General features: G+C 41.4%; 1 protein-coding gene across 2 annotated transcripts in view; it reads left to right on the plus strand.

Moving 5' to 3' along the window:
- The window catches only part of LOC119773010 (grainyhead-like protein 2 homolog), a 47,387-nt gene that overhangs the window by 2,103 nt on the left and 33,133 nt on the right, over positions 1-12,151 (plus strand). The window contains exons 1-5 of one of the 2 annotated variants that reach the window (XM_038269789.1): positions 178-242; positions 338-443; positions 6,382-6,571; positions 8,843-9,256; positions 9,370-9,425. In XM_038269789.1, coding sequence (XP_038125717.1) covers positions 430-443; positions 6,382-6,571; positions 8,843-9,256; positions 9,370-9,425 — 674 coding nt within the window. In that variant the 5' untranslated portion in view covers positions 178-242; positions 338-429. Of the gene's footprint in view, positions 1-177; positions 243-337; positions 444-6,381; positions 6,572-8,842; positions 9,257-9,369; positions 9,426-12,151 lie in introns of those variants that run through there. The other variant, XM_038269788.1, reaches the window with a different exon arrangement.

Raw genomic sequence — 12,151 nt, forward strand, 5'->3', positions numbered from 1 at the left:
ATCTTGAAAAATTCTGGATTAAATTTTTCCAATTTCAAAAATAATGGTAGCAAAGTCACTCCATACAGTTCATTGAACCCACCAATGGGAAGAAGAAAGGTGCTGCCTGTTCTGACCAATCAGCAGAGGCGCTCAGGTTTCCTTATCTGTCCTGCCTCTCCAGGTGTTTCACATCTCCAAGCGAAACTTTTTCTACTAAACTTAAAGCTGAACAAACACACACGCGTCCCTTTTTAGAAAAGGTTGTTTTTTGTCTGTTTTTAAGCCGAGACCAAGGCAGACACTGGGCTATATAGTCGCAGGGCAGGTTACTGACTCCTCTGTTGGCTGTTAATAGGAGAGCCTCAGGGGCCCCAGGCTGTCCAGAGCCCCACACAGCCTGAGCTGATCCGGTTCCTCCCTCCGGTCCAACAAACCAGCAGATGCGGCATGGACCTGGACAGGTAAGACAGAGCTATTTTTATCACTTCCCTTTGTTAAATGAACACAATGGTTTGAAATGATTAACCTAGAAACAGACACAGTCACATAAAGACCATTTATCAAACTTAAATCCATTTATGGTCCCGTTTGGATGATAAAAAGCAGCCTGACAGAAATATATTTTATTCTTTTATTCTGAACTGGTGAGAATCATCGTACAACAGCTGGAGTTTACAGTTAAATCCTTCTTTTTTATGTGTTGTCAGCTTAAGTGAAATCAAAACTTAATAGCATTTTCCTAGATGATGTTTAGTGATTCTCTCTTTTGGTTTGGTCCCAGTTGGTGAAATACTTGTGATTAATTAATTATTGAAACTAATTTAGTATTCATTCATTGCTAAAAGAGCAGCTATTATAACTAAATTTTGTTTGCAGATTAAACTTTTTTTTTTTTTTTGTCAGCCAATGTGGTTCTACCGGGAACTTCTTAACTGGATTAGTTAAAGCCCAGAAATGTTGTTTTGTGCAGCTTTCAGACAGTAAATGTGCAGCAGTGAAATGAACATTTCCATTCCATAAAGTGCAGCAGTGATCCAATGTAAACAGTGTGGGAGGAAAACAAACCATGGTGCAAAGATGCATTGATATGACACTTCCTGTTTGGATTAACTGAGTGTGCAGCTGTTCAGAGGATCTCCATCTGAAGTTAAGTTATTTTCTCTGTGATATCTCTGTATCTAAGTAGCCTAACTCTAACTGACTACTTTAAAACATAGCACCTTCTGCTGCACTTTTCTACTGAGCACTTGTCAGTTTCACACTGTTTTATTTCTGATAGCAAGGAGTAGCTAGCCTAGGCTAGCGCTAGCTTAGCATTGCTATGGCTTCTCTCTCTCCCTCCCTTGACTCTTTTCCAACTCTTCCTTCTTCCTCTCCTCTCTCCTGCTCTCTGTGTCAGATGTTCAGTTATTCCTCTGCCTCCTTTAGTGATAATGGGATGTGTAATAAGTGTAGTATTTTTGTAGCTTTGGAGGCGAGGGTGTCAGAGTTAGAATCCAGGCTTCAGGCTGTTGAACATCCAGGAGTTAAAGTAGGCCCCCCACGTAGCTGTCCTCCAAAAGTGCCTGAGCAGCCAGGCGATTGGGTAACTGTACGCAGAAAGCGTAGTCGTGGATCTCTGCCCACTGGTCACCACCAACCCGTTCACGTTTCTAACCGGTTTTCCCCACTCAGTGACACACCCACTGAGAAGCCCACTCTGGTGATTGGCAGCTCCATAGTCAGAAACGTGGCATTAGAGACACCAGGGACCATAGTCAAATGTTTGCCGGGGGCCAGAACGGGCGACATCAAATCCTACCTGAAACTACTGGCTAAGGATAAGGTTAAATACAGTAAGATTGTTATTCACGCTGGTGGTAATGACACCCGGTTACGCCGATCGGAGGTCATTAAAATTAGTGTGGCTTCGGTGTGTAAGTTTGCCAAAAAAATGTCGGACTCCGTAATTTTCTCTGGTCCCCTCCCTGATCTGACCAGTGATGACATGTTTAGCCGCATGTCGTCATTCAACCGCTGGTTGTCTAGGTGGTGTCCTGAAAACAACGTGGGCTACATTAGTAATTGGCAATGCTTTTGGGGAAAGCCTGGTCTGATTCGGAGAGACGGCATCCATCCCACTTTGGATGGTGCAGCTCTTCTTTCTAGGAATCTGGCCACATTTATTAGTCCTCCAAAACCCTGACCACCCAGGGTGCAGACCAGGAAGCAGAGTTGTAGTTTAACACACATCTCTGCAGCTTCTCTACTGTTACCCACTCTTTACTCCATCCAGACAGTGTCTTGCCCACGACCAAAATCTAATAAATTAGCAAAGATTCCCAAAGGAGTAAATCATGATAATCTAATTAAAATCAAAATAACTCCAATTGGGGAAAAAGTTAAAACAATTAAATGCGGTCTGTTTAACATAAGATCGCTTTCCTCTAAAAGTCTACTAGTTAATGACTTGATTTGTGATAATCACATTGACTTGTTTTGCCTTACAGAAACCTGGCTGCAGCAAGAGGATTATGTGAGCATAAATGAGGCAACTCCTTCAAGCTATTTAAATTTTCACATCCCCAGAAGTTCTGGGCGAGGAGGAGGAGTAGCAACAATCTTCCAGTCTGACTTACTGATTACTCCCAAAACAGTTAATACCTACAACTCTTTGGAACATTTAACCCTTAATTTCCCTCATCCAAATTTCAAGGCAAGAAAACCTCTTCTTTTTGTAACTTTGTATCGTCCGCCAGGTCCTTACTCTGAATTTTTAGATGAGTTTTCAGAGTTCCTTTCTGATTTGGTATTAAATACTGACAGGGTCATCATAGTGGGAGATTTTAACATCCATGCTGACATTGAAGGCGATAGCTTAAGAGCAGACTTTAATGCTATCTTAGACACTATTGGCTTTGTTCAAAATGTGAATAGTCCCACGCATTCTCATCTTTATGCTTTGGATCTTGTGCTGACATACGGCATAGAATGTGAAGAAATAACAGTATTTCCTCACAACCCTGTCCTCTCTGACCACTTTCCAATAACCTTCAGGATTACTTTAACAGAGTTCTCCTCCCCCAAAAGAAGGTTCAATTTTAGTAGATCTTTATCAGATAGTGCAGTTATAAATTTTAAAGAATCTGCTTCACTTTCTCTCTCATCTGTGTCACTGAGCAGTGCTGCAGAGTGCAAAAGCTTAGCTTATTCCCCTTCACAGGTTGATGATTTTGTTGATGGGGTTGCTAGTTCTCTGCGTATTGCCTTAGACAACGCAGCTCCTTTGAAAATGAAAACCGTTAAAAATAGAAAGCTTGCTCCTTGGTTTAATGCAGAGCTGCGTACTTTGAAGCAAAATGCTAGGAAACTGGAGAGAAAATATCGCTCCACAGGCCTGCGAGAGTCCTTCCTAGTCTGGAAAAATGGTTTACTGCTGTATAAGAGGACTCTTTGTAAAGCAAGAGCAGCATACTTCTCCTCATTAATAGAGGAGAATAAGAATAATCCTAGATTTCTTTTTAATACAGTTGCCAAACTCACCCAGAGCCATAGCTCTGTTGAACCGTCCATTCCACCTGCTCTTAGCAGCAATGATTTTATGGGATTCTTTATAAATAAGATTGATCTTATTAAAAATAAGATCATAAGCACTCCTCTATTCGCGATTGTACCTGAGGTAGTCATGGAATCTGAACCGGGTTTAGACTGCTTTGATCCAGTTGAACTCTCTGAATTAGCAAAATTATTGTCTTCATCTAAGCCTTCAACTTGTATGTTAGATCCAGTTCCAACCAGGTTATTTAAGGAGGTATTCCCTTTGATCTCCTCCTCCATTTTAGATGTGATTAATCTATCTCTGTTACAGGGATATGTACCTAAAGCTTTTAAGGTTGCTGTAATTAAACCTCTGCTTAAGAAACCGTCTCTTGACCCAGATGACTTGGTCAATTATAGACCTATATCCAATCTTCCTTTCTTATCCAAAATTCTTGAGAAAGTAGTTGCCAAACAAGTTTGCGATCACTTCCACCATAATGAACTTTTTGAAGAGTTTCAGTCTGGCTTTAGAGCTCATCATAGCACTGAAACAGCTCTGGTGAAAGTCACTAATGATATTCTCATGGCCTCAGATAATGGACTTGTATCTGTGCTCGTCCTGTTGGATCTTAGTGCTGCATTTGATACAGTTGACCATAATATTCTTTTAGAAAGACTTGAATATTTTGTTGGAATTAAAGGAACAGCACTAGACTGGTTTAAATCTTATCTATCTGATCGAATTCAGTTTGTTCATGTTAATGATAGATCTTCAACACGCTCAAAGGTTACCTGTGGAGTACCACAGGGATCAGTGCTAGGACCAATTCTCTTTACTTTATACATGCTCCCAATTGGTAGAGTTATTAGACAGCATGGGATTAATTTCCACTGTTACGCTGATGATACCCAGCTATATCTGTCTATAAATCCAGATGAAGCTAACCCATTACATAGATTACAGGCATGTCTTGAAGACATAAAAACCTGGATGACTCTTAACTTTCTGCTCCTGAATGCAGACAAAACAGAAGTTATAGTCTTTGGACCAGAGTCTCTGAAAAAGAAACTGATTAGCCAGTCACTTCATTTGGATGGGATTAAACTGATTTCAGATAATAAAGTAAAAAATCTTGGTGTTATTTTTGATCAGGACCTGTCATTTAAATCCCACATCAAAGAGGTTTCTAGAATTTCCTTCTTTCATCTGAGGAACATTACAAAAATTAGAAATATCCTGTCCAGGGGTGATGCTGAGAAACTAGTCCATGCATTTGTTACTTCAAGGCTGGACTATTGTAATTCTTTACTATCAGGAAGTCCACAAACTGTAGTTAAAAGCCTTCAGCTGATCCAAAATGCTGCAGCCAGAGTTCTAATGAAAATTAAAAAGAGAGATCATATCTCGCCTATCCTGGCTTCTCTTCATTGGCTTCCTGTTAAATCAAGAATAGAATTTAAAATCCTCCTTCTCACATATAAAGCCTTAAATGGCCAAGCTCCATCTTATATCAGAGATCTGATTGTTCCTTATGTTCCTAACAGAGCACTTCGCTCTCAATCTGCAGGTTTACTAATCGTTCCTAGAATTTCTAAAAGTAGAATGGGAGGCAGATCTTTTAGTTATCAGGCTCCTCTCCTGTGGAACCAACTACCAGTTTTAGTCCGTGAGGCAGACACCCTGTCTACTTTTAAGGCTAGGCTTAAAACTTTCCTTTTTGATAAAGCTTATAGTTAGGGTGGCTCAGGTTATCCTGAGCTATCTCTACAGTTATGCTGCTATAGGCTTAGACTTTTGGAGGACATAGGGACCCCCATTTCATCATTCTGCTTCATTCTCTCTCTGTTCTCCTATTCTGCAGAATCTGTTAGTTCAATCTCTAACCTTCTGCTCTCTCTGCTTTTCCTCAGAGTAGCTTTGCCTCGTCTGTTCCTGTTTGGCTGTGACGTCATCCTGGAAAGAAACATCAGCTGTGCTGCTTCTATCAACACCCTTGTTTATAGATGTTGGAGATCGGCCGGTTTTCCAGTGTGGTCCTGTTTCTCTGACCGTGACTGAGTGGATGTGCTCTCTTCGTCCTCTGGCATGGGAGCTGCCTTGGAGCTCGTCTGCCTGGCTGTGTGTTTCCTGGACGGGGCCGCCTTTTACAGCTGCTTTTTGTATCTCTGCTTCTGTCTCCTTGAACCCCAGTCGGCCTCGGCAGATGGCCGCTCACACTGAGCCTGGTTCTGCTGGAGGTTTCTTCCTGTTAAAAGGGAGTTTTTCCTCTCCACTGTCGCTACAAGCATGCTTAGTGTGGGGGATTGTATTTGAGTCAATGAGTCAATGCAATCAACTGGTTTTCCTTAGATAGAAAACTTTGTATCAATTTGACTGTATGATCTGGTTGAACTGTAAAGTGCCTTGAGATGACATGTGTTGTGAATTTGGCGCTATATAAATAAACTGAATTGAATTGAATTGATATTGGAAGTTCAGAGCATTCAAGACTAACATATATGGTGCAAATATGCAGTATTGTTTGGTTTGGTGTTATCAGTGTGATGCAGTCTGTGACATGATTTAGAGTTTTTTCTTTCAGCAGTTAGGCAGCCTGATGGCAGCACACTTTGATTTCTGTATAAAATCTTCTTAAAGCACCTTTAGTCGTCTGATAATTAATAAAGAAAATATTGGCAGATTTATGGATTAGCAGAATAATAATAACGTTAGTTCTGAGCAGTTGTGAGGAGAAGCCAGTAAAAAAAAAAATGCAAACAATAATAAGTATGGTGAGAAACCGCCTGAGGCGTTCCTGTTGGCTCCACAGACTGTTGTCTTGTATTGACAGATTGGGTTCGCTCTCATGCTCAAAGCTTTTCTTTCTCCTATTGACTCAGCAATAAGCGACTGGTGGTGGTGGTGCCAAACGAAGTGTCGGTGGCTTCCCGTCGAGTGTTCAGCAGCGAGGATGAAGCCTGGAAGAACTACCTGGAGAATCCTCTGACGGCCGCCACTAAGGCCATGATGAGCATCAATGGCGATGAGGACAGTGTGGCGGCTCTGGGGCTGCTGTACGATTACTACAAGGTTTGAGAGGATCATCATTTTTCAAGACCAGGAAAAAAGTTCCTTTTTAGTGATCTAATGGTGCCCACAAGGGACACTCAAAGGAGAAAGATATACTAAACTTGATATTACCATAGATATTTATTACTTTATCAAGAGCCTAAAAGATATTTGGCCGACCCCCAAGTTTCATTAGTGAAAATTCCCCCCACCCGACACACACACACACACACACACCCACACACACACACACACACACACACACACACACACACACACACACACACACACACACACACACACACACACACACACACACACACACACACACACACACACCTTGAGACATTAATGGATTTGTCAAGTTTTCCAATTTCCTTGTTTGTTTTGGAGATCCTTCACTGATGTAAAACTTGCTCGCTGTCTGAACAAATGAAACATTCAGAGAGATATAAAGGAGAACGTTGAACATCATTCGTGATTAATTTAATTTTTTTTACTCACGTGCAGCACTTCTAAAAAGCTACGGCAAACATTGTTGAAACATTGCATGTTTAAATGCGAGTCAAAAAAGGATAATTCATTTTCTTATTTTTAAAATCCCTGTTAAAAAGAAAAGTCCGGTCATTATTTATACCTAAAACTAATACGTTTGCGGTGATTTAATGAATTTAGCATTAATCAGTAAAAAAAATTATAATTTTCGTTGAGATCATTGAGTCTGGGAGTGGCCATTTTTGCCCAAATATAGTAATACCTCACTCCTGACATCTTCCGGCAGTGATGTCACGGTGCGGTAAGCCTAGCGCCATTCTTCCCGCTTTACAAGCAAAATCAATGGAATCTACTAGACACATCTGCAATCAACAACAATTATTGAAGATTTCCAGAGGACTTCACCATTGAAATTCACCAGAGCTATAGTTGCCCACTAGAAACTAGTACCCACTAGGGTTATCAACTCCCTGAAAAGAAAAAAAGGGTTACCTTATGTCTGTGCCAGCTGAACTGATTGCCTTTGCCCCTCCTGGTGTGCTGATTATTTTTTGGGAAATTATTATTTATTTATTTCTTTTGAGTTCTTATGGCACTGCTGGCTCATTTTATCAAAAATAGGGGGAACAAGAGGGGGAGAGACATGTGGTAAAGGACCAAAGGTCGGAATCGAACCCAGGTGGGCTGCGTCAAGGTCTTAGGCCTCCATACATGGGTCATGCGTGCTAACCACTGCGCCACCTGCACGCCTGTAAATGATTTCTTTATACTATTTGACTCTAATCTTCATTGAAGTAGAGGCATATTTGTGGGTGACATGAACACATAGAAAACAAGTTATTATCAATCAGCATTATTATCAGCAATTCACTTTAATACAAAATAACAAACTTTGCTGAATAAAATAAGTATCTTAAACATAAGCTTGTCCTGCTTAACCTCAAACTGTAAAAATGAATATAAAACACTAAATAAATAGTGCACATTTTTGGTGCAAAAAATAAACCAAAAAAAAAAACATTACCAGTGGTGAGCGAATGGTAAGAGCAACAATCTATATGCTTCCCGTTATCTCCAGGCATGGCTGCTGGATGCACTAATGCAGCGATTTCCAAACTTCCTTTTGTTCCCTCAGTCTCTAACCAGGGCCAGCCCTTTCAGCAGTGGAACAAACTTCAGAAAACTTAACAGCAGCACGTTAAATATTTCAATAAAATGAATCACAATCTACTTTAAACCGCTAAATATATAATATATATAATATATTTTAATATATAAACAGGCAAATAGGGTCACTTATTTTATATATTTTTTCCATCACTGTTTGGGAACCACATCACTAATGAATCGACCATCAGCTGATGCTAGAAAAAAAATGCTACTTTCATTCAAAACTATCAGCCGGCCCCCAAATCGACCGCTCTTCTGTTTTACTCCATTGAGGACATTTTCCTCCACCTGATGATGGTCATCCTAATCCTGCATCATTTTTACACTGCTCCAGATTCATTTTATTAATGTAGTTTCTGTATTTTGCCAAGAAAAAGTCAGTAAAATCCAACTAAAGGTGACTCTTAAATTTGGGTTATCAGAGGAATTTGAAATAAATCTTAAAAAAAATCTTTAAATTTCTTTTTAATTTGTTTTTCATTTAGTTTGGAAAGGACAAAGGTTAGAAGGTAAAAAAAGTTCAAAATATATTCATCTTGTTCGTTCTTATTTAACACTAAGACGTCACATGTATTGATTTCTGCATTGATTTCCAGTTTTAATTCAGTTCTTTTTAAACCCCCTCAGGTTCCCAGAGAGAGAAAACGTTCTTCCAGTGGCGTTATGCCCGCAGACCCCTCCTCTGCAGTGTTGGGCCCAGACATGCTGGATCACCACAGTCAGACTCTGAGATCCATGCCGGTCAACCTGTCCCTGAACAGCTCTGCTACAGAACATTACGGCTCCAAACGCGGTGCCATCAGCGCTGCCTCAGAAACCAGGGGAGGAGACGGTAAAGACAGGAGCTACGCACCTCTCGCTCTGGTGAAAACAGAGGGCCAGACGTCCATGCCGTCTGCTGGCTCCCGCCTGGAAGAATCCAGAGAGCAGATGAGGAGGCTTCATGAGCAGAACTGCTATGACTTATCACTTCCTGGTTACCGAAAAGAAGAACAGGGGAACACGCCGGACAGCACTTATGAGAATGCTAGAGAAGAAGAGGTCAGCTTTTTGATGCCGACATAATCAATTGATGTTCCTCTGATCTACTTGCTGTTCAGTAGATTCTGCCACTGCTATTTCATAACATGCATCGTCTTTTTTTATTGTTACAGATTTACCACAGAAGTCCTTCCTTACAAGTTGATGTATCTCATCCAAAACTACCAGTGTAAGAATAACAATTATATTCTCTGATCATCTGCTGCTCAAAAGGGTTTAATGAATAATTCTTATGAGGTCAGAATTATCCAAAAAGTGTAAATTCTTATTTAAAGGGATCATACACTAACCTGACTCCGCCAGATGGATTTGCTGGATTTGCTCCGCATATCCATCTGGAAACCTTCCGTTGAAGTAATTTTGGGAAGGGGCGAAAATACTGGATAGCTGATTGGCCTATGTTGGTGATAGACGGGCCAAATGAACCAATCAGATCAACGAAGCATATGACGTACTAACAGAATGACGACGAAAACACAACCTCAAGCCAGGCTACTCTTGCTGCTGCAGGTAAAGGTGCGTTAGCTCAGCAAATAAGCAACATGTCGGCAAAGGATATTTTTCCGATAAAACTTGCTTGATAGCCACGCTAGTTTCATCGGCTGAAGCCGCCATGTTCTTTAGACTGAACTGTCGCGCTTCTCGTTGCGTCACACCTCAACCCGCCTCAAAGCCAACGCTGAATGGATGTTCGTTTGGTGAACGGCTCCAAATTTTCTTTAACGGAAAGTAGCCAGACTGATCTGCGAGTGAAACCTTAAAAGCTTGCGAGATCAGGATGGTCTCACGAGGCTAATCATACACTGCCTGGCCAAAAAAAAGGTTGCCATCTGGATTCAACTAAGCAAATAGGTGCGAGCCTCCTATTGGATAATTACTGCATGGGCGATTATCTTTCAGCTGGCAACAAGTTATTTAACTGGTGCAATGACTTGTTTCTCATTTCCTAAGCAACCATGTCGAAAGACGCATCCTGTGGTCGTGGAAAATATGTTAGTCTGTTTGAGAAGGGTCAAATCATTGGCATGCATCAAGCAGAGAAAACATCTAAAGAGATTGCAGAAACTACTAAAATTGGGTTAAGAACTGTCAAACGCATTATTAAAAACTGGAAGGATAGTGGGGACCCATCATCTTCAAGGAAGAAATGTTGACGGAAAAAAATCCTGAATGATCGTGATCGGTGATCACTTAAACGTGTGGTGAGATCAAATCAAAGAAAAACAAGAGTAGAACTCAGGGCTATGTTTAATACTGAAAGTAAGAGCATTTCCACACACACAATGCGAAGGGAACTCAAGGGATTGGGACTGAACAGCTGTGTAGCCGTAAGAAAACCACTAATCAGTGAGGCTAACCGGAAAAAAAGGTTTCAATTTGCTAGGGAGCATAAAGATTGGACTGTGGAGCAATGGAAGAAGGTCATGTGGTCTGATGAGTCCAGATTGACCCTGTTCCAGAGTGATGGGCGAATCAGGGTGAGAAGAGAGGCAGGTGAAGTGATGCACCCACCATGCCTAGTGCCTACTGTACAAGCCTGTGGGAGCAGTGTTATGATCTGGGGTTGCTGCAGTTGGTCAGGTCTAGGTTCAGCAACAGTATGTGCTCAAAGAATGAGGTCAACTGGCTACCTGAATATACTGAATGACCAGGTTATTCCATCAATGGACTTTTTCTTCCCTGATGGCACAGGCATATTCCAAGATGACAATGCCAGGATTCATCGGGGTTAAATTGTGAAAGACTGGTTCAGGGAGCATGACACATCATTTTCACACATGGATTGGCCACCACAGAGTTCAGACCTCAACCCCATTGAGAATCTTTGGGATGTGCTAGAGAGGGCTTTGCGCAGCGGTCAGACTCTACCATCAATGCAAGATCTGGGTGAAAAATTAATGCAACACTGGATGGAAATAAATCTTTTGACATTGTAGAAGCTTATCGAAACAATGCCACAGCGAATGCGTGCCGTAATCAAAGCTAAAGGCGGTCCAACAAAGTATTAGAGTGAGAGACCTTTTTTTTGGTGCCAACTTTGTTTTTTGGCCAGGCAGTGTAGAATGATTCTATAGGGTATTTGGTGCTGGTCCTTAAGGTCTCTCAATAGGGTGTCTAACATTGGTTGGGCTGAAAATGGCATATTTGTTGTTATATGAGACCTAATGCAAGCCTGGTTAAAAACCCTAGAATGAAATGACAGGTTTTCTTCCTTTTATGGTATGATCATGAATATTTAGATGAGCTGTGTGCTGATTGGTTGGTTTACAATGAACAAAGCTGCTGAGCATAGCAACAAGCACTCACTCACTGAAACATCAAATTATTGATATGGTAGGGTGACCAGACGTCTTCTTTTTCCCGGACATGTCCTACTTTTCATACCTAAAAAAAATGTCCGGGGGGGAATTTCAAAATCGTCCGGGATTTGGTCGACTACAGTGCAGCAGAACCGAGTCGTCAGCTCCAGGGCTGGTCGGGGACGGAGCGACCGACTCCGACCCGGTGACGGTAGCCGGGACCCCGTGCTTCCCTCCACCTGCCTTACTGGCGCCCAGCCCCCCTCCTCCGGCTCATGGCTCTCTGCGGAGGTCTGGTCCACTCAGTGGCCCGGCAGTTTATGCTTCATCATTTTTTTTTAATTACTTTTTTGGAGTCACTGTGGGGATGCTGTGTTCAGGTTGATGATCCAAAGTTAATTCCAACTAACATCTCTGCTTAGCTTGTGGGAAACTTCAAACATAATTTGATTAACAGCTTTATTTTTCCTTTGCTCTTCCATAAAAGCCAGATGTTTTGCAGTAAACAGATTCTCCCACTTGAGCTGTGAATCTGTCAGTTTGTGGCGACTACCATGTTTTTGTGCAGGTCTGCTGTTGTGCCATAATCTTATCA

Source organism: Cyprinodon tularosa, unplaced genomic scaffold, assembly GCF_016077235.1.
Source record: "Cyprinodon tularosa strain WSP-4 unplaced genomic scaffold, ASM1607723v1 ctg739, whole genome shotgun sequence".
In the NCBI taxonomy this organism is placed as follows: Eukaryota; Metazoa; Chordata; class Actinopteri; order Cyprinodontiformes; family Cyprinodontidae; genus Cyprinodon; species Cyprinodon tularosa.